The following is a 24936-nucleotide window of genomic DNA, read 5'->3' as shown; positions in this document are numbered from 1 at the left end:
CAACATGATAAGGTGAGAGGCCAAGCCCTCTCATTGTTAAAATGACTTCTTCTTAGCTGTTTAAATAAGAGTGAAACGTATCTGAAGCTGATGGTACTTGTTGCTCTTGCCGTGCAACAAGCAGAAACTGAACTGACAGAGTCGAGGTTCATCCACATCAATCCTATCAACTCATTAAGAACTTTCGTGGAGAAGAGAGGAGGAAGACCCTAAGGTTCCGTTTTAGGGTGACTGGTGATTGGTCTAGCTGTCTGTCTTGGTTTAGACACTGTTGAAAAAAAAAAAACATTCAGCCATCAGCCACCTGCAGAAGCATGTGTTACCCCGCACACTCTTCATTCACCATCTTTAACGTTTTTACACTGGTTAAGTCAAGTGTTCCTTCTTTCTGTGCATCAAATGTACTGTCCATGTTTATATAAAATTGATAATGAAATATGATGATAGCTACCTGCACCAGAAAGTAGGCCTGTATCAAGATGGTGTGCAAATTACACCCCAAGCTCCACCTAGTGGTTTGATAAGGCTAGGGCTGGGATCCATTTTGCTCAAATAAAATACTGTTATACTGTTATACAAAGTGTATAAACTATGTTGTAAATAATCTTTGTCTAATTTTTGTCTCATTTAAATCCAGTCTTATTTCCCCAAGAACAAAGAGAACCATGAATAGGCTACATAAGCTCTTCATTTAAACATGGCAATGAAGTCACGGAAATGTTTTTGTTGTCTTTTTATTGTGACATCAAAACAGTTCTATACCAAAATCACACGTGTGCCATTGTAGGAAACAAGACCTACCACACACAAAGACTTGTAACAGCATTGCTGTCTTTCCTTTCTTATTAACCCCAGCACCATATATATTTATACTGAAGCAAGCTATAGTTTTGATACTGACACATTTGACATTTTTCTGCTTAAAGTTAAGAGATTGACTGTTTTTTTCTTTTTGAGATTAAACCCTGTGGTTTATCCTGCATTGCAGATAGTAAAGCAGCCTGGATGGTGGAGTTAGTGTAACTTGTGCAATGTTATCAGAATTGTCACCAGAGTTTGTGTACATTTAAATCAGTGCTAGTTTCCCTTTGTAACAGCCTTTTTCTGTATGCTTCTATTATTCTATCCTTATTGCTAGACATGGAAACCGTGGCAGAGCTGAGCCAGTACACATCTAAACACAAGTCAACATGAGAATACCACATACAAATACTGAACATATGAGAAACAACACAAGTTAATCTTGGTTTTCTTTGCCATTTAAAACAAATGTCAATCAAAGGAGCCAATCCATATTTAGCAGCTGACGTAGTAGCCTACATTAGATAAGCTCTTACAATAGCCCTACATACTGCAAAGACATCAAATGTCATCAGTAAACACAACAAACTGCACTGGCATTTACTTCACAACACTTTCAGAAATGCACAAAAATTGTTGCTTTGAAACTTGCAAGCTACACTCAAATTAATAAATACAAATAAATAAAAAGATATAATTAAATGATCAACAAACAAACAATCAAATAAATAAATACTGACACAAATGGGTCCTTAAGTAATACATCACTTCAAAGCCTCGACTACATGATCTCATCTCCCGTTTTCAAGCCCTCTTTTATTTTTCTTCAATAAATTAGCTGACCTTCGCACCTCTTCATATCCATCATGGGACAATTCCCAGCCTGAGAGCTCTTTTGTTGCCATGGTGAGATAGCTTAGGAGACTGTTTTTCAGTGGGCAAGTGACGATCTGATAGGCCACTGTGACTCAACATGCTTTTAAGAGAAACAGGAGGGGATGTCTACTTAAAGGTGAAAAGAGGATTGTTGGTGACAGATAATGACATTCTGTGACCTTCATACACACCGTTTGGCCATTGGATAGCTGTCTTTTGAAGCCAATTGATTTTTTTTTGTCCCATTGAGCTGTACAGAGGGTTGAGGGACCAGTTGATCTCTTGGAGGTAAGTTGACTAAATTTGTTCTTCACAGAGGACGGACGCCTCTCTGAACGACTAAAAGGTCACCCATGCATCCGTAACACCTACATGAGAGAGCATGTTTAACCTCCCATGCATGAGGGCAAGATGAGCCAACACATGAAAGCCCTGAACATCAATGTGGTCTTCACTTCAGAGGGAAACACCTGCTAAGACAAAGCTGTCATAAGTTCATTCAGTAGCCAGCACCTTTGTAATGTTCAGAATCACCGCTTTCAGCTCTATTCTAAGCGGGAAAAGAACTGAAAATATTTCTTATTATTATTGCCGCTTTCATATCAGTATGACATATCATTGACTATTTCTTGGAAGATATGCTAAGGCATGTCTAGCACATTAGCATTCTTTTCCCTTTCCATTCAGTAGCACTGAATATAGAGTGTAATGTGACAACGAGTCAGCAGCACCAGTGAACTTCTTACAGTGAGAGAGCTTGGACCTGTTTCTAATCCCGTATCCTACGCTTTTGCTCAAGAGGAGATGCACACAGGCCGCCCGTGTTTGTCATACTGGTAGACGAACATCCGGACACGCTGCGAGTTGGCAGGGGAGATCCAGGGGCTGCTGGAGGCCGAGATGGCGTGGCCTGCATAGAAGGGCGGCGGGGGCGGCCGGCACCGGGGCAGGGCCCTCAGAGCGCTGGCGGCCACAGCGCGGAAGCGCTTGCTGATGAAGCAGTACAGGAAGAAGTTGACCCCAGTGTTGAGCAGCGCTAGCATGTTAGCCACGTCGGCGAGCAGGTGCAGGAGGCGGGCGGAGTGGGGGCTCTGGGGCTGGGGGGCGTAGAGGCGGTAGAGCAGGAGGGCGGTGCGCGGCGCCCACAGGATGGCGAACATGGAGGTGACCGCCAGCAGGATGGCGGTGGTGCGGCCGGTGGCCAGGCCTCTTAGCCGCAGGCGGCCGTGGCTGTGCGTGCGGCTGCGCAGGCGCCTCACGATGGCGGCGTTCAGAGCGAAGAAGACGGAGCACGGAGCGGCGTAGACCGTCAGGCAGTGGGTCCACACGAGCGCGTGCTGCCCCACCGTCCTGTGGGCCTGCGTCCCGTCCAGCACGAGCTCGCTCGCGTTCCTGGCCCCCAGCGCCCCCCCTGCCCGCCCCACCGCGGACAGTCCGCGCCACAGGTCCGGCCACCACAGGTAGGGGGTGGCAGTGAGCAGGCAGCCCACGTAAACGGCGGCGATGACTCGGCGCGTTCGCGCAGGGTAGGAGATGGACGGGTAGCGCAGAGGGTGGCACACGGCCACGTAGCGGTCCACCGTGAGCGGCACGGCCACCCACACGGAGGTGTGAAGTGCCCAGAACTCCAGCACCTGCACCACGTCCCGCAGCACCGCGGGCAACGGCGCCCTCAGCAGGAAGTCCTCCAGCAGGAAGTCCACAAACACCACCAGGAGCAGCACCAGGATGTCCGCTGCGGCCAGGGCCAGCAGGTAGATGTAGGAGGACTTTTGACGGCGCGACATCAGCTGGGACAGCACCAAGACGGTCAACAGATTAGCTGGGGGATGACAGGAGAGGTTTACGTTAAAGCGTTTAGTCAACATATCATCAATGCATTAAAAGCGATTCAAGCGACAGACTTTTACGTGAAACACTGTGAACCATGTAAATGATCTTTACATTTTATTTACAAAATCAAAGATCTGTACTTGGTCCATTCTGAAACATCTTCCTTGTAACATGTATATTTTCTTTAAACAGACTGTTAGTTTATTTCAGTATATTAAATGTACAGTGTGGAGTATATCACATCAATATGTAATATAAAAACATCATTAAAAACATCTAATGAACTAAGGAATAACATTACAACGGTGGCAGCACCTAGAATGTGGCTGATCCCATTTATTCAATACTTGTCCTTACTTCTAAATATTTATGGGTCATCACACACCAGATTAAAAGATTAAACAGAGGCTGGTGTTTTAAAGCACTCATGATGGTATATGACCTGATGCATCATGTTCAAGGGGTTAGTGGCTCAGAGGTGAGCCAGAGTGAGAAGAGAGTGGGGAGAGGGATCCTTAGAGAGAGATCTATCCTCTCCATGACCACACACAATAGAGAGACAGACACGATTGAGAGACAGTATCTTAGACCTTTTCCTCACAATGAATTAAACATTATATTCATGGTGTGTTTGTGTGTGTGTGAGAGAGAGAGAGAAAGAGAGAGAGTGAGAGAGAGAGAGAAAGAGAGAGAGAGGAATTTGCTCCTGGGGAATGTGTGTCAGTAAGACAGACAGTAGCACATCTGGGCTAAGAGATCACCATTAATAATCCATCAGTCTCTTTCAGTTTGAAGGGTGAACACACACACACTTCACTACTCATATTAATCACACTGAATGGCATTCAGACAACAGACACTTGTCAGCCACTTCAGACAACAGACAAGCCACATAGACAAATTGGCATCTAGAGTGACCGTGGCAACTTGACATACAATTACTGTATAACCTGTGCTGTTACAACTTCTGTATTCAAATTCCGTGCATGCATACTCTCTCTCTCTCTTCATCTCCCTCTCTCATGCGCGTGCATACACACACACACACACACACTCTCTCTCTCTCTCACACACACACACACACATACACACACGCAGACACACACACACACAATCAAAGATGCAGATTTGTACCTGGCAGGCCGAGGCAGAGCAGGGTGCTGTAGTAGATGACGGGCAGTGGTCTGAGGGGGCATGCCTGGGGCGCCACACTCCAGTCTCCCCCTCCCTCCGCACTCTGGTTGGGAGACAGAGCAGGGAAGATGTGACTGGGCTCCATGGTTCCTCTTCCACTCTGTCCTGGTCCTGCTGCTCACTGCATCAGCTCAGTCTACTGCAGGAGGTGAACGTGTGTGAATGGGAATGAGAGGAGGCTGCAGATGCAGATAGTGATGGGTCAAGAGACAATCGGAACAGAGAGAGAGAGGGGGGGATGAAGGAAGAAAGAGCTGGAGAGATAGAGAAAGATAGAATGACACAGACAAGAGAGGAGTGAGAGCGACAGTGAAGAGGGAGAGGAGGTGAAGCGAACAGCTTTGCAGCCGAGGTGAGGAAAACTGAGAGGAGAGAGAAATGAGCAACAGAGAAAGAGAAGGGAGGAGGAGGGAGAGAGGGAAGGAGAGAGGGAGGGAGAGAGGAGGGTGAGAACAAGGGGTGGGGGAGTGGCAGGGGGAGACAGAGTGAAGAGAGGGAGGGAGGGAGGGGGTCCTGAGAGGAGGCTGCAGGGAAATGAAAAAGGGAGGGCAACCATCAAGGAGGGAGAGGACAAAGTCACTAAGTACGTGTGTGTGTACATGTGTGTGTGTGTGTGTGTGTGTGTGTGTGTACGCATGTGTGTGTGTGTGTGTGTCCACACACACTATCGTCACCTTGTTCATTTCCCACTGAGAGTGTTCAGACAAATACATTTTGAACCCACTGAACTCTCCGAGTTACGTCCGACACAACCCCCCAACCCCCACCCCCAACACACACACACACACACACACACACAAATACAAACACACAAGTAAAAATCCTATAATGAAATAAATCTACTTGTTGCTTCCTGCAGCATAGGTGGTCATTGAGCTCATCACACAGACAGGTGTTTTGTATGTTCTGATGTCTCCATGAGCAGTAAGGTCATCAGTGAGAGTTGGAGGCAGAGGAAGAAATAAGAAATGTCTAGACATGTCCTTCCCTTTCCCCTCAGTCACACCTAATGCTTCTCTCCTCGTCCTTTAATTAAACAGCACAGCTGGGATGGCATGAGCACCAGGGGAAAAAGAGAAAATGATGATGTGCACGCGCATGTGTCAGAATGAGCCAGTGCATGATGGAGAGAGAGAGAGAGAAAGAGAGAACACAAAAGATAGATACAGTATATACTGTCTGTGTGTCCTGCAGACAGTGAGATCACCAATTAAATTAATATTTCAAAATGTCAAATCAAATATTTATGATTGGGGGTCAGACGTTGGTGAGCAAATGTCAGGCAGAGTGGCCTCCCCCCACAGGACTCCAGCTGACCCTCAGTAAGTACTGGCACTTTTCACATCCAGAGCTGTGAGCATCCTTCTCATCGCCATTACAGAAAACATTACAGAATACAGCGGAGGGGCTTCAACATTAGAGCTATTCTTTTAGCTGAATTTAAGAACTTATTCTCTAATCTAAACAAAATATCCAAAAGGGATATTACAGTAATAAACTCTAAACAAAAAGGCTCAGCTGTTAACATACTGTCTTAGCATACCCCACTCAATAATCTACTAATAATAGTATAATGTTGATATTGATACTGTTTTGGTCTGGTACAAGAAACCTCAGAAGATTTCGCTCGCTGATGAGCAACACAGTGTTCCAGCATGGACAATATAAAGTATTAGAGGCTGTCTATAGAGGCTCCCTGGTCAGAGATCCATATGGTGTGGGCTCTATGCCACTTCTCATATAAAGCCAATCGTACGAGCCATATTTCAGCCTCAGCCTCAGATTTCTTTCTGGAGATATAATTGTTTGTATTTTATTATCTAAACAGAATTCTATCTCCAAATACATGTGGCAGGCTGTCATGGCCAGCCTTGATGGGCTAGTTGTGATGGAAAGCCACTGTGAGGGTCCAGGGTTTACACCTCGAGGGCACTCTATCTGTCCAAACTCCTCTTTAAGGCTTTCTGATGTATTACTGCTCCCATCCAACTCTTTGCCATTGTTCTCTCTCTCTCTCTCCCTCTCTCTCTTTCTCTCTCTCTCTCATTCTCTCTCCCTCTCATTCTCTCTCCTTCTCTGTCTCATTATCTCTCTCTTCCTCTCTCTATCTCCCTCTCTGTCTTATTATCTATCTCTCCCTCTCTCACTTTCTCTCTCTCTTTTTAAAGTCTCTCTCTCCCTCTCTCTCTTTCTCTCTCTCCCTCCAGCCTCTACTCTCCATCTTCTCGTTTTTGTGCCTTGCTGCACACTGTGACAGACAAATTTATCAAGGCCATGCATAATTCACCAAGGCTGCCAACCAAGGGATATTAGGACAGAAATGAGATTTAAGACATTGACGAATGAACAGAGTATATGTGTCAGAGAGAACGAAGGAGAGGGAAGCAGAGAGAGAGAGAGAGAGAGTGAGAGGGAGTGAGAGAGAGGGAGAAAGAGAGAGAGAGAGAGTTGTAATTTCATTTGAGGATAATGCAAAATGAATAAGGAGATTAACAAAAAAAAAATGTTTGTCTTTTGTGCTGATTGTAACTGAGGTTGTTATGCTAGGATGCCGCTCTGTGGGTCTCATTAGCATGCAGGACCTGGAAGAAGAGTTTAGTCAGGGAAGAAAAGCCACCAACAAGTCTATCAACATGTCAGCCAGCACATCCCTGGCAAACCTGGTCAGAACTAGAACTTGAAGAAGACGTCACAGAAGTTTGTGAGTGCTTGGTCTGCATTTCAAGAGCAATTTAGCACTGAACATTTAGAAGACAGATTGTAACCCCCAGTGTTACAGGAGGACATTTTGCAATTGCAAAGATGAAGCCCTCGGGTTCCTATTGAGGAGCAGAGCAGTTTGATAGCTGATATGACCTGAGAGATAGATAGAAAGAGAATGAGAGAGACACACACAGAGACAGAGGACATTTCAACTATTAGAGGCTCTGAGGATCATTGACCAGAAATTCATATGATGGGCTGTCACATGCTATGTCACATTCACATACTGTGGGCGGAAACACTGCAACGCCTACCACCACTCACCACGGCTGGCATCAAATCCTTTCCAAGAGGAATGGCGCAGAGTCCATAGAACTTGACTGCATAGACAAAGTAGCAAATAAACTACATTTTTTTAGTCATCATCAAATAAATATTCAGCAACCTATCAGCCCCTCCTCATCCCCATCACAATGACAAGGAATAGTCCTGACAACTCTATGAATAAACAAGAATGGAAAAGAGTTAGTAAACCTCTGTCGAGCCTTAGGCCTGTACATGCTTAAAGGTAGTATTCTCTCGGAAGGTTTATGTATTGCTCCGCTCTTGGGATGGGTGTAGTCAACTATGCCATCACTGACAATGACCCATCTTCCATAAGTGCACTTACTCACTCCTCTTTCAGACCACTGACAGATAACCATAGCCTGACATAGCCAGACCCAGAATTACCCAGAATGTGAGTCTGGTAATGCTCTGGGATGTGATTATGGGCCATGTTTCAAACAACACAATGGAAAAAATGCCTCTGCACGCAATTGGATGAACTAAACTAATGAGAACTAATCAGAACAACGAAATGCGTGAATCCTAAAGAAAGAACAGTCAAATGTATGACAAAACATTTATACAATTTATACAACAGTTTTGAAACAGAGTTCCTCCTTGTTTTGGATGACCAGTTTCCCATCCAAAGAGCATCTCAAACATACAGCTTTGAGTCCAGGAAGCGCTCCTCTTCAAATATTTTGTGATTTCTACAAATTTACAATTAAAAAGAAAAAATAAGAACAATACAACAAAACTCTAAAACAAATTGAAGGCTCAAAGTGATATATTTGGGGAGAGTTGGAACCCCCAACAACAAAATCGAGAAAAAAAAGTTGAGATACCTGGAAAACACACCAAAGTTTCAAAGATGAACGAAAACATATAAAACCGTATTGATGCCATATAGGGTTAAATAAAATCCCCTTGGTGGCACCTCCTCTGATTAACTTTTAAATAATATAAAAAACCTAAACCAAAAAGACCTTGTGCTCCTGACAACATCTGGACAGTTGAAATGCAGTCCACCCATAAGAACTCTCCAAAACAATATTTTATCTCGTTTTTCAAGCTGGTTGCTTCCCTGATGTCTGGGGTAGGTTTGTTGTATCCAAATATCTGATCCTAATAACTGCTAATGCATCTGTCTGAGCAGTAACCTGAGGAACCACTCTGCATAAGTCAACATGTTCACCAAAAAATGAAAATCTGCATAATTCCTCGATTAAAAAAACAAACATTTGATTAAATTTGGCATGAAGGGCTGTACTTCAAAATCGTCAAATAGGGGGTATATTTGTATATATAAGTATAAGTATATATACTCTTTTGATCCCGTGAGGGAAATTTGGTAAAGGGTTAAATATATGACACCATCAGATCAATACATTTGGGAAACAAGTGTGGAGTAAAACTTGAACTGAATACTTCACTCAATGATAAGACAGGGTTACAGTTGGTGCCCAACTTTGTGCAATATTTATATAAATGAATTTACGGTGTTACGGGAACAATTGGCAACACCTGGGCTCCCCCTCTTGGACATAGAAGTCAAATTCCTGCTCTTTGCAGATGACCTTCTGTCACTGAACAACACTTGGACCTGACGGGGCAGTACAGTCAGAGCTGGGCCCTGACACTCCATTTAGTACACAAATCAAAAGTGATGATCTTCAAAAAACAACCCAGACCTCGAGGAACCAAACACCTTTTGTAACACACCACCCAAGAGAATGTTACAAGCTACAATTGCCTTGGTTTGTGGACAACTCACAAAAGATAATGTTGCACTTGCAACAAAAGTGTGCAGGAATAGTTGTTTAGACTTGTGCTAGAGTATCATTAAAAGAGTCAGTGTGCTATACATAGCGGTGAGGTTGTATGGTCCCAAAGACAGGAATATGAAGACTATTAGTGGTGATATGGTGTCACTGTTATTCTCTAAAATACTGTCTGATGTGCCCCCAGTTCTTTCAATCAGTCGCTCCAAGTCTTTCTTTGTTCTTCTACCTTGTCAGTCACTCTCTACTTAACCAGAATCTACCTTTGCTCTGAGAATGAATGTTACAGCCAGTTTGGTGATGTTGAGTATCATGGCTGTGCTCGCCCTCCTCAGGCCGAAATGAAGCACTGCAGGTTAATGCAACACTGGCCTTGTCATAATCACACCAGATTCATCACAGCTTTAAATTCAAGTCATAGACAGGGAACAAGATTTTTTCAATCACTTCACTTTTCTTTTTTTTTAATGTTCAGAGAAGAAAATATACAGTCCCCCCATAAGACTAGTTGAGTTGAATAGGCTGCGTCATTAAAATAGGACCCCCTGTAAATATGTGGGGGTAAGTTACAGTATATGTTCCTAAAACAGTACTTATATGTTCCTAAAACATATTCCAAACATTCAGGGCTTTCACATGCGTTTGTAACGGCCCACCGTCCGGTGGCATTGTGGGCAAAGGTGCTCCACATCCTTACAGGAGTCCACACAGAATGGAATGCAAGAACATGGCCAACACCTATAAGAGAAATATTAGATTACCTCTTTGTATCCTAATTAACATTTTGTATGTATTTGTGTATGTTTGTGCACAATTAGTTATCATATATAAGTATACAGCAAAAAGATTATTCCAACTTATTTCCAAAAAGCCCAAGTGAGCACTTACAAGAACACGAAGAAGCAACCACACAAGAGCCAGGTCAAAAGGCCAGAAATAGGTCTGGTTTCAGTCAAAATTTGGGACTGACAATGAGGACACTGCATCAGACCAGGGAGATCAGTCAAATTTGCTACCACCACTGTCACTGCTCATTCAAAAACACAAAACACAAAAACATACTAACAGTGTTAGTACAAAAGAGTTGAACAAGTTCAAAATTAGTTCCTCTTTTTTTATCTAAATATAAAATGAATTGTGTATGTGTTTAAAGTTGAACTCTCCTAGACCTTTTCACACTTTTCTTGAACACATAGAGGGAGTGATTGAGGGATGAGGGATGGAGGGACAGTGCCTTCTGGGCAGTTTTACTCCACAAATGCTGGACCCCATCTGAGCCAAATACAGCTCAATTCAGCACAAAACCGCAAGGTACATTTTTGCAAAAAAAATGTTTGGCATGAACCTAGCCCAATGAACAATGAACTGTGGACAGTGAACAGTGAACACAATTGGTCTGGAAAATATCTGGAGAATGTATTGGTTCCATTATGATAGGTTCCAATATGATATGTACCATTATGATGAACAATCATTAATTAGGTTTATTAGATGTAAAATTAAAGGTGCACAGGCCCCTGAGGGTAGAGGATATAGTTGTGTAACGCACTAGTGCAGATATCAGATATGTTTTCAGAGCAGTCAATGGAGGGTCTGTGAAAAAGAAATGGCATGAAACCACATTAAAGCTACAATATGATCCTGCTGGTATCTGTAAAGATTTGGAAATTGTTATTGTCAGCGGTCTTGTGGGTTGTGGCACTATGCTATATTACCCTTATGTCTGAATTTGATATGGGAAAGAGAAGAACTTTAGGCTTCATCTGTTTAGTCACATTTTGGGCCGTATCGTGATCCCGGCACAAGGTGGCGCTAAGCGTAGCGCAGGTCTTATTCATAGCACACACCCATTCAGGGCCCTGACTTACACTTGGCGGAAAGGGCGACGCAAGGCTTATTATAATCTTACACTCAATAAAGGGATGATTTTTCAACATGCCCTCCACTTTCATTAAACCTTGCACCCAGGGGTGTGGCAATTAATGACATAAGGTGTGGTCTGGCGCATTACCAAAAATCGCTATCTTACACCCTCTAATAATCATTACACCTCTGACCAAGAAAAACCTGGTCTATAATGACAGGTGCATATGAAGCACAGCTGAAGATGCACCGTCACGAGATGTAAGCAGCAACTCCTCTGCAGGATAAATATCTTTTTTTATCTAGTATTTATTTTTATTTAGTCATTCAAACTTAATTGGGGTAAGTGTTGCTTTTTTCAGGCTATGTTTTCAATGGTAACCCCTTGTCAGTCAATAGTGAAAGTAATTAACTGCGTAGAACTATTTTGACATTGACTATGACACAACGGTGAAGTTAGTTTCACTTTGCCTATGAGTTCAAATAATAGAAGAGTGCAGATGTGTGTAGGCTATACTCTGCTAGTCACAAACACGTTTAAACACATTTTAGTAAAGCAAGGTTTAGTGGAATCCCTGTTCCATACAGTCTTGCATGCAAGCAGATTCTTTCAAATGCACCGCTGACTATCAAAATACAGATGCGCTATTTGAAGTTGCGCTGCTCGCTGTTAAAGGGAATGACAGATTACCATAGTAGGCCTGATTTCCAACAACAATGAGGCAGCCTACAGAGAGGAGGTTTAGCACTTGACAAACTGGTGTCTTCAAAATAACCTGGACTTAAACACTTCCAAAACCAAGGAAATAATAATGGACTTTAGGAGATCAAGGCCCACTGCACTCTGCCCTCTCCATTCATGGGTGGAGAGTTTTAAATTCCTTGGTGTGCAAATCTCGGCTGACCTCACCTGGACTACGCACATCTCTCACCAGGTGGGAAAGGAACAACAGAGGCTCTACTTCCCGAGGAAGTTAAAACTCACTCACCTCCCTCTCCACCTGCCCACCAACTTCTACCGGTCAGTAATCGAGAGCATCCTAACCTATTGCTGCAATGTGTGGTTCTCCAGCTGCACAGAAAAGAATAGAAAGGGCCTGCAGCGGGTGGTTAGGGCTGCTGAGCGCGTCATTGGAGCACCATTGCCTTCACTCAGACATCTGCAAATGGTAGACTGCAGAAGAAAGCCAGCTCTATCTTCAAGGACATTACACACCCTGGTCACTCTCGGTTCTCACCACTGCCCTCTGGAAGGAGATTCAGGTCCATCAAGTCAAAATCAAACAGGTTAAAAAACAATCCACAAGCTGTCAAATTCATAACCCCCAACTGTCTGTAAAGCAATGACAAATAAACGATTCTATTCTATTCTATTCTATTCTATTCTATTCGAGATGTCATTCTCATTGGTTTAAAGGAAGTTACACCTAAAACACACCCATGACTGATTAAGAAACATAAGAACAACCCTTTTGCGCTCAGCGTCCAGCGTTTGATCACAAAATCATGCCATTAAATTAGTGAATTTAGTGGACTGGCCACGCCATTAATGTCTATAAACTTTGCACATCTGACCATCCGTTTCTGATCGCCAAAATATGGCCCCTTGTCACTTTTTAGCAGGTGCCAGTTGGCCAGCTGGTAACAGTGCAGTAGGTCCTTATAAATAATTGTATTTTTTCCCCATACCAACAGCATTCTGTGACCTCAAACAGCAAGGCCCTATGTCCTAAGTGGCCGGAGTTCCCCTTTAAGAGAGGTGTTAGCAACAAATGCAAGCAAGATTGTAGTACTCTGCAGAGAGTAGTGCGCTCAGCTGAACGTACTATAAGAACTCAACTCCCTGCTCTACAAGATATCTATTCCAGAAGAGTACTCCTAAGAGCCCAAAAGATTCTGAAGGACTCTTCTCATCCTAACAATGGATTATTCCTACCGCTGAAATCAAGAAGACGCCTATGTAGTCACAAAGCCAGAACTGAGAGACTCAGGAGAAGTTTTTATCCCCAGGCCATCCGAACTCTCACACTATACTGACTTTGTACACATTCACTCCTCAGCACTCTCAAACATTTCCCAACTCTGAACTCACACTATACTGACTTTGCACTCATTCACTCCTCAGCACTCATGACCCCCCCCCCCCACACACACACACCTACATGACTTAGCACTTTTACATCCCTCTCCCTATGCTACAGACCTTTTATTTATTTTCTTATTTCATCACACGTCAAAACACACACACACACATATCTGACTTTCTCCAACTTTTGCACTTCTCCATAGAACTTTTTATTTATTATTTTTGATTTCTCCTCCATCTATCTACCCATGTCCTTGATTGCCTAGCCTTTCTGCCCCCACCCCCCACCCCACCCCCATCCCCAACACACACACAAAAAAACACACACACTTACATCATCACTGTCATCACCTCACATACATACAGCACACTGCTTGCTACAGTAAGCCTCATCTACATACTTGCTGCACACTGCCCCCCCCCCCCTCCCTACATCCACAGCACATTGTCTTCAGGATCTTCTCCAACACACATCCTCTACATACTTACAGCACACTGCCCCCACCTACCCACGCACACACTACACACACACAGTCACTGCTCCACTCCCCTTCCGTCCACACACACATCTTCACTGTCATCACTCACATACATCATACATACAGTACTCTGCAATAGTAAGTCCCTTCACCATACTTGCAGTACACTCCCCCCCCCCCCTACATACACAGCACATTATTTCATCAGGAAGCTTCTCCAACACACATCCCCCCAACACACACACCAAGACCCCTGGCAGTTGGGTTAGCCCCTTGAGCCGTGGATCTGCCCAAGGTTTCTTCCTTGGTATGGGAGTTTTTCCTTGCCCCTGTTGCTCTTGGGTGCTCCTTGTTGGTGCCCCCCACCCAATCCCAATACTCCCCCACCTTTCTTATGCAGCCCTTGCCACTTAATCTACTAAACCCCTCTTCTACTGCACTTTTTACCCCCCCCCCATAAATGCACTACAATAAACTTCCTTGTATCCTTGTATCCTTGTAAGCATCCAGGGGTTTTGATATCCTTGCTAGCAAAGTGACCTCCCAGTCTGAGATACTGCAAGTTAATGGGCCCAAGCCTCGATTTGAAGATGCAGGGCTGGACCCCACAGTCAAAAAACAAAAAACAATGCAGGTTACACTCTTGTGTATTTGTGCACTCTTGTGTATTTATTATTATGACCGCCGCACAGCGAAGCGGTCATATAGGTTTAGTCAGATTTTTTTTTTTTTTTTTTTTCTTTTTCGCATGCCCAAATTTCCGTCAATGATTCCCGGGACACTGAAAGACCGGGGTACACGAAACTTGGTGGACATGTAAGGAGGGTAGGGCAGACACAGTTTTCTGTGAATATCTCGAAAACCGTAGGGTTTAGGAGGACCATTTTTTTTTTGTATGTTGATCTCAAGGGGCCATGTCAACTCATTCCATAACCACTCATTTCATGTATAGCGCCACCTAGTTAAACACAAAAAAGTAAAAATGAGGTGGTGTAATTGAAGGTATCTGTGACCTAACATAGTCAAAACTGCACGAAATTGAAAGTGTAGGATCATTATGACACCCTCTGTATGCACGCCAAGTTTTGTGGAATTCCATTCATGGGGGGCCACACAATAAATTAATTTATGTTACTATACACCAACTGGCCTGTAGGTGGCCGGAGACAGTTTTCTGTGAATATCTCGAGAACCGTAGGGCCTAGGAGGTCCACCTTTTTTTTGTATGTTGGTCTTAAGGGGGCATGTCAACCCATCCCATTACCACTTATTTCATGTATAGCGCCACCTAGTTAAAAATTAAAAAGCAAAAAATTAGGTGTTTTCATCACAATATCTCTGGCTGACAAGGTCAAAACTGCACGAAATTAAAAGTGTAGGATCATTATGACACCCTCCGAATGCATGCCAAGTTTTGTGTACTTTCGGTCAATGGGGGCCCTACAATAAAATAACTTATGTGTATATTTAGTGACGTACACCAACAAGGATTCCCGGGACACTGAAAGACCGGGGTACACAAAACTTGGTGGGCATGTACCCCCACATGGATAGTATGGAACCGTCATTTTTCATTTTGATCTGCAGCCCCCCCGCTGGACTGGACCCCCGAAAGGAGGGTAGGGCAGACACAGTTCTCTGTGGGCAGACACAGTTCTCTTTTATGGTATGTTGGTCTCAAGGGCCCACATCAACCTGGCTCATAATCACTCATTTGTGATTTGCACCCCCCCCCCCCCCCGGTAAAAAATGACAATGCAAAATTATTCTGCTTTAATCGCCCCTATCTTCAGTTAAGATGTTCAGAACTGCACCAAATTTTATGTGTATGATTGACCTGGCATTCTCTGGGGGTCTGGGGGTATGCCAAGTTTCGTAGAATTTCCTCCATGGGGGGGTCTAAAAAAATTAGGTTATGTGTACATTTAGTGACTGTACACTCATTGGCCTGTAAATGGCGGTGCACACATATAAACATGCACACACACAGGCACCCACATACTATCGGTATTAGAACGGCCGATACATAATTACAAATTCAGTAGGATCAAAAGAAAGCCAAAATAAATATTCATCATCATCATCATGGCTGCATTTTCAGTATTGGCGATAAGTAGTCGTTTGTCCACTAGATGGCGCATCGTTGCAGTGAGACGTAATTTTGTTGGAAGTTAAAAGTGGGTTGGGGAAAAACAATGGACACTTCCTACAAGGACTGTAATTTACCGCAGCGAACATCTAATAAGGACAGGACGATGTTCACATGAAGTGTAATTCCCATTTCTTCTTGAAGCCGAAATAAATCTGAGGATGTTTATCGGACATGCTTGGTTTTTACTGCAGGTACGTTAATCTTGTAATATCAATAAGGACCTAGGTAATGTTACCGTTAGCGTTGGTTGAGTGATGGAGGCCCATTTGATTGATTGCATTTGTAGAAAACTATAAATGCGGTTATACCAAGCAAATTGATAGCAGCACTGTTTGTATCTTTCGACTGTCATTTATTGCACGTGCTACAAAATCATTCTGTGCAATGGAAGATTTACCAACGTTACACAGGTCTGATATAGTTTTGCCTATACATGCGTGTGTGCAAGTGCGTGCAGGGTGTGAGAGGGGAATCGATGTGCTCTGATTCCAGCTTGGTAGTTGTAGTCTGTGAAATTAAAAAGCACGTGTGTGTGAAGTATCCAAACAATGACACCTTCATTTCATTATGGCTGCTTTTAGCAACACACCTTAAGCTACTGTGTAGTGGGTCCCATTTAGAAGTGGCTACTTCATTCGCACTTTCCTTGACTCATGGAGCTGCGTGAATGTTATTACAACTTTTCGCCACGATATGGCAGTTTAAGTCCGCTTGATACTGTAAGTCGTAAGCCATTGGTTTCCAAAGGAGATTTTATTTGTGTCGCCAGCATAGCCTATTGACAATTTATGTTGTAAATAGGCCTACCTTATAATCCTACCTGTAGCTTAGGGAAGCTAACAGCTTTCTATTAGGATCTAGTTTGTTAGTTACAGTTTTGTCATAACTCCCTAATGCATATTTGCATTTAGAATAGCCAGAGCGTGTATATCTCAATCTGAAAATTAAACAATATCGGGTGCCTATGGACTAGGCTGGGTGAACCCAGCCTGATCTGCCCGCTATTTATTTTTTGATTTCTTAAAAGATTGAGCTTGGTCTGATGAAAGCCAGACTAGCCATGGACCTCAGTTACACAATGCAAGGGAACATGAATCAGCCTATATTTGCACGAACAATAACGGACAAAAGCTCTTCAACTTTGGCCCGTTAAAATGTGTATGAACAGTCTAGCGACGCATTTCATCAAGGCCCATTTGGACATGTCAGTTATTTGCACCACTGGTTAGATGTAAAACAGCATTTAGTTTCAGACTACTGTTACTTAATTTGTGCATTAACAATAACGTTTCAGACTACTGTTACTTAATTTGTGCATTGACAATAAAGTATTACATGAACTAAAGATGACTAAAATCTTATGTAGAAGAAGAAACATTCACAAAATATCCATCCATCCAAAAATGACCTTTGTTTTTGATAGCTGTTGAAAACGGCATGGAACTGACAGAGATGTTTTTGTTTATAAATACATAATAAATAAATAACATTATGCTGATACCTTTTGCTTTTCCCAAATACAATGTAGCCTACAGGTGTAAGTGACCTTTCATCAATCCAGTTGCAATGGATGAACTGTGATGAACTGCCCTACTTGTGATTGTTTAGAGATTTTAAAGGTTTTATAACAATGCTACATCTTCTTTGGCTATTCTACAATCTATTCACCTTTTCAGCACCAGTAGGCTACTTTCTGTGCAGCCACACACACACTCAGGCATGCCAAACAAGCATACACAAAAGTTTCAAGAGTGGGGGATGGAGTAAAATATGGAGACAAATTGAAGTGTGATTTATTTTCGCGGAATGGATGTACAGGACTGAGCGGCGGTCATATTTTGTACCGCTATGCGGTACATCTAGTTACCTCCATGATGGAGGTTATGCTTTCACCTCTGTCCATTTTCGAGGCGCCTGGCAGAGGTATGCAGTTTACTGAGTACCACTCTAGTTTGATGATAAATAGAATAACAATATGAATCATTCAAGACCTTTTTTTCCAGAGTGAGATATTGTACTTTGCCCTATCATAATATGATATAGAGTAGTGGTTCTCAAACTTTTTCTGTCATTCCCCACTTTGGAGGTGGGGAATTTTCAAGCAATAACCTGACCCCACCTGACCCCATCAACCTGGCAAAATATTTTCGTATTTTGGTTTAATTTCCCGTCTCGGTCCGCAGGATCCGATGATGTTTTAATTCATATGTTGGTCTGTTTATGACTCCTATGTTTGTGAGCGGACATTTTGTTTTGAATCTATGATCTTCCTTGTCAAAAAAGAAAGGCATTATTAAAGATAGGCACAAAGTTTAATATTTAGTCACAGGCCCGCCCCACACTCATTCAAGGGGCGGTAAGAACAAAATGTTTTGGCTGGACTTTACACTGAAGGGCTATTGTCAGTCATATAGTTTTCTGGACAGATTACATGATTGTTAGGAACTGGTTGCACAGGATAATGACACTCTTGAGACTCACCCACTTGTGCTGGCTGGTTCATTCCATATTGAGCTGGAGGTTGGGCTGGACCTGTAGCAGAGAGGTAATCAGAATCAGAATAATTTTATTGCCAAGTTTTTTTTTCTTTTCCACACGAAAAAGAAAAGACAAGGAATTTTACTTGGTGAAATAGTGCAAGACACATAAGAAGTATTTAAATACAATATATAATATAATATATATTATATATTGTATATTGTAAGTGCAGATGCAGGGACAAAAACACTATGCAGAAAGGGGGGCTATGTTTTGTTGAGGACACAAATTGCAGAGGGGAAGAAACTGTTTTTGTGGCGTGAGGTCCTGGTCATGATGGACCGCAGTCTCCTGCCAGAGAGGGGTGACTCAAAAAGACTGTGTCCGAGGTGGGAGGGGTCTGCAGAAATCTTTCCTAATCTAATGAGATCCTCAGTGTGCAAACTCGGGAAGGATAGTCCCACCTACCAACAAATTATGTTTATAACGCATAGGAAGCCTATACAGGCTATCCCACAACATAAATAGGCTTCATGGAGACACACTGGCTATAATTGTTTGAGACCTTGAGAAGCAGCTCACCTGGCTGGGCAGTATATGGAGGATATCCAGCCCCATAGTCAGGATTTGTGGGTGGTACTGCATACGGAGGAGGAAGTGGATCCTTTTCCATAATCTGACAGCTGTAACTGAATAATAAAGGTGTGAGGTTGCTAAACAGTAAGCACCTAGAGTATTTAAGAACTTTAGTCCCGCTGTCTCTCTGAGTGCATTCTGTAACCACATGGCATATTCTGACATGAGCTGCACGTTCTATGTCGCATAGGGAGATATATGAGTACACGGTTCACATAGAAAAGGAATGGCAGGACAGGGTGCTTCGTATCCACACCCAACAAACACAGTAACAACACTAACAACACGATCACAACACTGCTCAACTCATTTAGACGGTTATGACTACATCGCCATGCTACTTTGGCTAATTAGCCAAGAGAAGTTAATCAATAATTTACCCTGCTGTCAAGAGGACATTTGCAAATATATCAAGATTGGGTTTGAGACAACACGGAAATAATAAAGGCAATTGTGAAAGGCTTAGTTTCCATTGCATCGGCCAGTTACTTGCGACCATATACAAGCCATCTTAATTATTTACCTACTGTACTAAGAAAACTCCTTCAATACTAGAACTGCTGTGATGTACACTTTGACCTATTTAAAAGTTGCATGTACAATTAATTTGTTTAAAAAGATACAGTCCTACTGGTGTTTGACTTTCCCTAAATACGTCAACAGTACATTTCCATTTAAAATGATTTGCATGTGATAGTTGCATATAAGGCAAAGTAAATACACAACAAATGCATTAATGTGTCAAATGAATAACCATCATGGTTGAATAATAGATTTAAAATCTAGGGTCATAATGACCACTCACGGAAGTTCTAGCAGTATGAAATGATGGCGCTTCTAGTGTTAAATTGGCCTACAATGTAGAAAACACATTGTAGAATGTTTTTCTCATACACTGCTTTTCCCTCTTTTTCAGAATTTTAAAAAAGACGCCAGTTCTCATCATCGTGCTATGAAGAGTCACCCCAGATTTTCCACACCTGCTACTCACCTGTATGTGTGGCCGGTCACAAATGCTGCTCGAGTGTGTGGCAAAAAACTGGTTCACAGGTGGTTGGCTGACCTAATGCTACGGCCACTCCTGAGAGACATGGGTGTGCCTTTCTGAGTAAACTGAAGTGACACCACACATAGGATATAGGCTGTCATCATTTGTGTGGATTTCGTCCAGCTTAGACAAATATGGGCTAAATACTGTAAATAGTCCAAAGTGTAAAAACTTAATCACCCAAAAACAGAAACAGGGGAAATATATTCTAGAAATATAGCTGCAAGCAGCAATGAGGGGGCCAGGCAGGAAAGCTGGAGTTGCCATGGCAACTCAATGATGTTACAACAGACATAGCTATAAGCAGTCACAGCAAGTTTCATGTCAAACCACCCAAGATTGATTGAGATATAAGGTGACTTGCTGTTTGGCAGCTTCGACACTGTTTTTGATTGGCTGCGATGGGCAAACGATTTTGTCAATGTCTCCAGAAAATGTTTTTGTGTTTCCAGCAAAATCCAAGATGGCAGCCAGATCGATTACATTGACATCACAAGTTGGCCTTTGTCGGCCTTAAGACCTCCCACAGTATTAACAGACACCACTAAGTTTTAATTCCAAACACATCAACAGTTTCAGGCCAAAATGCATTTTTGCTAAGTGCAGCGCCCTGCAGGTCACTAAATTGTTTGAGCCTCCTGCTGATTAGGTCCTTAGTCCATGTACCAATGCTTTTGATACCTGGAAGGTTTGCTAAGATATGAGCTCACTTCCTGTTTGGCAGCTTCGTCACCAATTTTGACAGACATGAGGCCCTTTCACACTGGCAAAATCGCCACGATTTTATGTACCAGAATCGCGGAACGACTGTCCCTTTCACATAGACCGAGGCGGAATGGCGGGACAAAGTGTCTCGCCAAATTTACTACCAAGCCCCCTAGACATTTTGCTGAGTTTTTTCGTTCCGCCACCAGTGTGAATGGGTCAAGGCGGAAAGGGGAATCTGGGCGGGCATTTCAATGCTATGTCCAGCCCACCACAGGAGATTGCAAATAAATCTAACTGATCAAAAGCAGCAATGCAGAGACAGCACATTATGTCAATCTATAAATTCACAAAGTCTCCAGTCATTCAGTGCCTGCTAGAGTTGACTGTAGCTTGGAATGCAATCAGTTGCCATAATAGGCTATCTTAAAATCCAGCGATAAAACAAAGCATGAACTCATGAGCGTCTCTCTGCCCTATATGTATATCCTCTGATTGTAATGCTTATCTAGGCGATATTTGTAACATTTATTTTGTATTTGGCCTGTTATAAAATCATGTAGACTTATTGAACAATTGAAACACATTAGGAACCGCAAAGTTGGAGACATGCATAAAGACATTGCTGCAAATTTAAAACCGGATTACTCTGGAATGGCTAACTGTGCAGGGGAATGCTTTACACCTTTATGTTCGGTAAGGTCTGCTGTTTATTCTGATATATGGTTTGTCATGTGTTGAGGGAAAGTTCGCGAAGTATTCCACCAAGATGAATGGGTAGGGAGACGGGCGCAAAAAAATATGATTAAATTAAAGTTACTTTTCTCGCGAACCGTTTACCACAACAACTAACCACTAACATCTTTTAAAGGCTGAGAAAAAGCTCTTTCGTGTGATACATGTGATGTCTGTGATGAATGGGCTACTTCGCAAGTAGTTCAGCAAATTTGGGTGGGACAGAAATACCTTTACAGAGCAGCAGCTCTGGTCATATCGGCTCTGGCTCACATGATGTACTGCTTTAAATGCATTATCGCTTCACTACCCAACATGCGAACAAGAAAGAAGAGAAAAAAGAAACCAATGTGCTTATGTCGCGATTTTTCGATAGGCCCAGGCCTAGAGAAAAGACAGTTATGGTAACCTAACAATTAGGATTTGCTTTGCCTACACTGTTTGGTTGTCCCAAACTTTGAGACGATCCATACTCGCATTAACTGAATCTTATCAACCCGAACTGCGATATTGAGTGACAGGATGCAATGCCTAATAATCTCACTGCCTTCGGCATAACTGCTAACAGTGCGCCTTGGCCTACTGTTAAACACCTGAAAAATATTAAGCTGCTGTTTTCTTTTCATGACGAGCACTAGGCCTACGCTTGAATGATTTATGACTGAATGGAACGTTGCGTTTTTAAGTGCCAGAACTGCTTATCACGTCGTGTGACAAATTTACACTAATCATCATCTAATGTATCCTTATGTTGAGATGTCCATTCTCTTTGCCCTAGGCTATCATTTGTGCGTGAAGTATGTTTCAGACAGTACACAAGCTATTTTTATTGTTGTAATATTGAACGATTTCATGAATAAATTGTACGCAGTACATTGTACGGCCAAGGCAAGGGGCAACTCTTCTCTTCAATTTCCCTTCCAAATTAGGCCTACGTTTTATTGTCTGAAGACATCTATCGCAAGAATTTAACATTCTAACAGCAACAGCAAAGCAAATGCAAGCTAACCAAAGTGCAGTCGGTTCTTGAAATCACACACCTGCTGTATCTAAAGGCCCACGCACATAAGGCCTATCACCCTACACGCCCCCTGTTGCACGTCACAATTTAATTTACTATAGCTGATCCTGCCTCCTGGCTCCCCAAAATGGCGCATCATGTGAGCAAATTTTCACCTCGCTTTCAGGCACAAAAAGACGACAAAAAGACGTCCCCTCTTCCCGCAAATTTAGCGTGATCTCTGTGTGAAAAGGCCTGTGGTCTGAACATGGTTTGTGCCAATTTTGGTGAAGATCAGACAAAATTTGTGACCTGTGAAAACTTTTTACTGTTTTTGATGAAATCTAATATGGCGGCCAGATCAATTACATTGACGTCACAAGTTGGCATGTATTGGCCTTAGGACCTCCCTCAGTATAACCAGACACCAATTCCAAACAAATCAACAGTTACAAGCCAAAACATACTCTCTTCGAGAGTCTGGCCTAGATGCATTGGCAAACGTTTATTTCCGGATGGGAGGGCACAGGTTGATGTTCAACATGCACTTAGTTCTTTAAACGCTTCTTGTGTTATGGTTTGTATAATATTGTTTTATTTCCATTAGGCTGTTGATTAATTTGACATTATTGTTTATTATTGATATTCTCCTTAATGTAGTCTTACCATGTTATTGTTTTTATATTATTGATTGAATGGACATTATTGTTTATTATTGTTTTTTTCCCTCATTTTCATTGCTTATTTTATTAGGCTATTGATTGAATTGACATTATTGTTAATGTTATTCTCCTTAGTATAGTTTGACCAACATTCTAATCTGTTCCCTGTTCAATTTTAAATATATTGTTTTTGTGTGTGTCGCTTTGTACAAAGGCGTCTGCCAAATCCCATCCCAGGGCCAGGTTAAGGTCATCTGGGGCCCGGCGCAGAGGCCTCCCCGAGCCCCCCCCACCCCCATTTTTTTTTTCAATATATATTACTATTATTATTATTATTATCAATATACATAAGAGAGAGAGAGAGAGAGGCAATAATGTAAAAATGAAATTTGCATTTATATTGTGGAACCGTATAACCAACATACAATTGTACCAACATACAAAAAACAAGTAGCCTACAAACATGGGGCAATGCACACACAAAAAATCAACCATGAAATATTACCATCAATTACTTCAACTTAGGCTTGAAAATTGCCAGTGGTACCCAGGTCAGACTAAAATGTGCAACTCCCGAACTCTGAACTCATGAAACATTGTAGCCCAAGGGCGCGGGAAAGTGGGTGCTGAGGGTGCTGCAGCACCCCTTGCTTTTTGTCAATATAGGCCTACAAATTCGCAGTTTTTCATTAGATGTGTTGTGTATCAAATAGGCAAATAGCAAAAAAGGTTATGGATAGCTTTGAATATAGCTATCCATAGATTACACGTTATAGTCTAGCTATAGAAGTGAAAGATACGTGACTCGCTGAGGAGAGATGTTGCAACCAGGCTAGTTGACTTCGAGAAAAGAATATTAGGCCTAGGCTACAGAAAAGAATACAGGATTTTTTCTCTCCCGGCAGTAAAGACAGTAGATTCAGTGTTTAAAATGTAAATGCAAACTAGATAGGCTAACTATGCATATGACCATCCAGAGCAGGCTGCTGATCTGTCAACAATGATGAAGATCAAGATGGTTTTATTGTTGCCGTCATTATTACCACAAACACGAATTGATAACGAAACCATGGCGATCGTGGGTTATATCTTGCCTGCTTATTAGGCCATGCACAGCCCTGTTAGAACTCCGTGTAGCATGCATACTGCCAGTTTCCATATACCATCACCAACTAGTTTGCACTTTGGATGGATATATCGTTGGATTGTGAAAAGCCCAATTTCGAATACCAAACGACAACAGATGAGGTAGGATGCATCTTTTGCAATTAGTCTTTGGCAAGCCCACGACCTCACGTAGGCCTACGGCTCAGTTTCTGTTAGTGTCAGGCAATGTGGCTGATCTAGCCCAAATCCACGAATTTCGTGTTGGTGAGACCTGTTGCCTATCAGTAGACATGTCATCTCGAGTTCCACGACAGCTTAGCTAGTTAGTGCCACCGAAATATGACACTGAAATCATTTCACTATTGGAGTCGCTCAGATAGAAACCGCTGTAATTGGGGGTTAAGACACTTTTGCTGTGGAGTGGAGACGCCATAAGATAGGCTACTCAGAAATTCTTTGCCATTGTAGGT

At 42.6% G+C, this 24936-nt stretch overlaps 2 protein-coding genes across 2 annotated transcripts; both read right to left on the bottom strand.

The window, feature by feature from the left end:
* Positions 1-774: 774 nt before the first annotated feature.
* Positions 775-5443, bottom strand: LOC121718753 (probable G-protein coupled receptor 139). Its single transcript, XM_042103896.1, has 2 exons — positions 4645-5443; positions 775-3499 (listed from the first exon to the last, which is right to left on the bottom strand). Exons 1-2 carry the CDS (start codon positions 4787-4789, stop codon positions 2472-2474), a joined length of 1173 nt encoding a protein of 390 aa, XP_041959830.1. The 5' UTR covers positions 4790-5443; the 3' UTR covers positions 775-2471.
* Positions 5444-9949: 4506 nt separating this feature from the next.
* On the bottom strand, positions 9950-19256 carry LOC121718779 (LITAF domain-containing protein-like). The gene is made up of 4 exons (XM_042103941.1): positions 19156-19256; positions 18577-18627; positions 10404-10542; positions 9950-10253 (listed from the first exon to the last, which is right to left on the bottom strand). The coding sequence occupies exons 1-4, from the start codon at positions 19244-19246 to the stop codon at positions 10148-10150; spliced, it is 387 nt and encodes a 128-aa protein (XP_041959875.1). The 5' UTR covers positions 19247-19256; the 3' UTR covers positions 9950-10147.
* Positions 19257-24936: the final 5680 nt, after the last annotated feature.

This window comes from Alosa sapidissima, chromosome 9, assembly GCF_018492685.1.
Source record: "Alosa sapidissima isolate fAloSap1 chromosome 9, fAloSap1.pri, whole genome shotgun sequence".
Classification (NCBI taxonomy): Eukaryota; Metazoa; Chordata; class Actinopteri; order Clupeiformes; family Clupeidae; genus Alosa; species Alosa sapidissima.
This window is presented reverse-complemented; position numbering and strand designations above follow the sequence as displayed.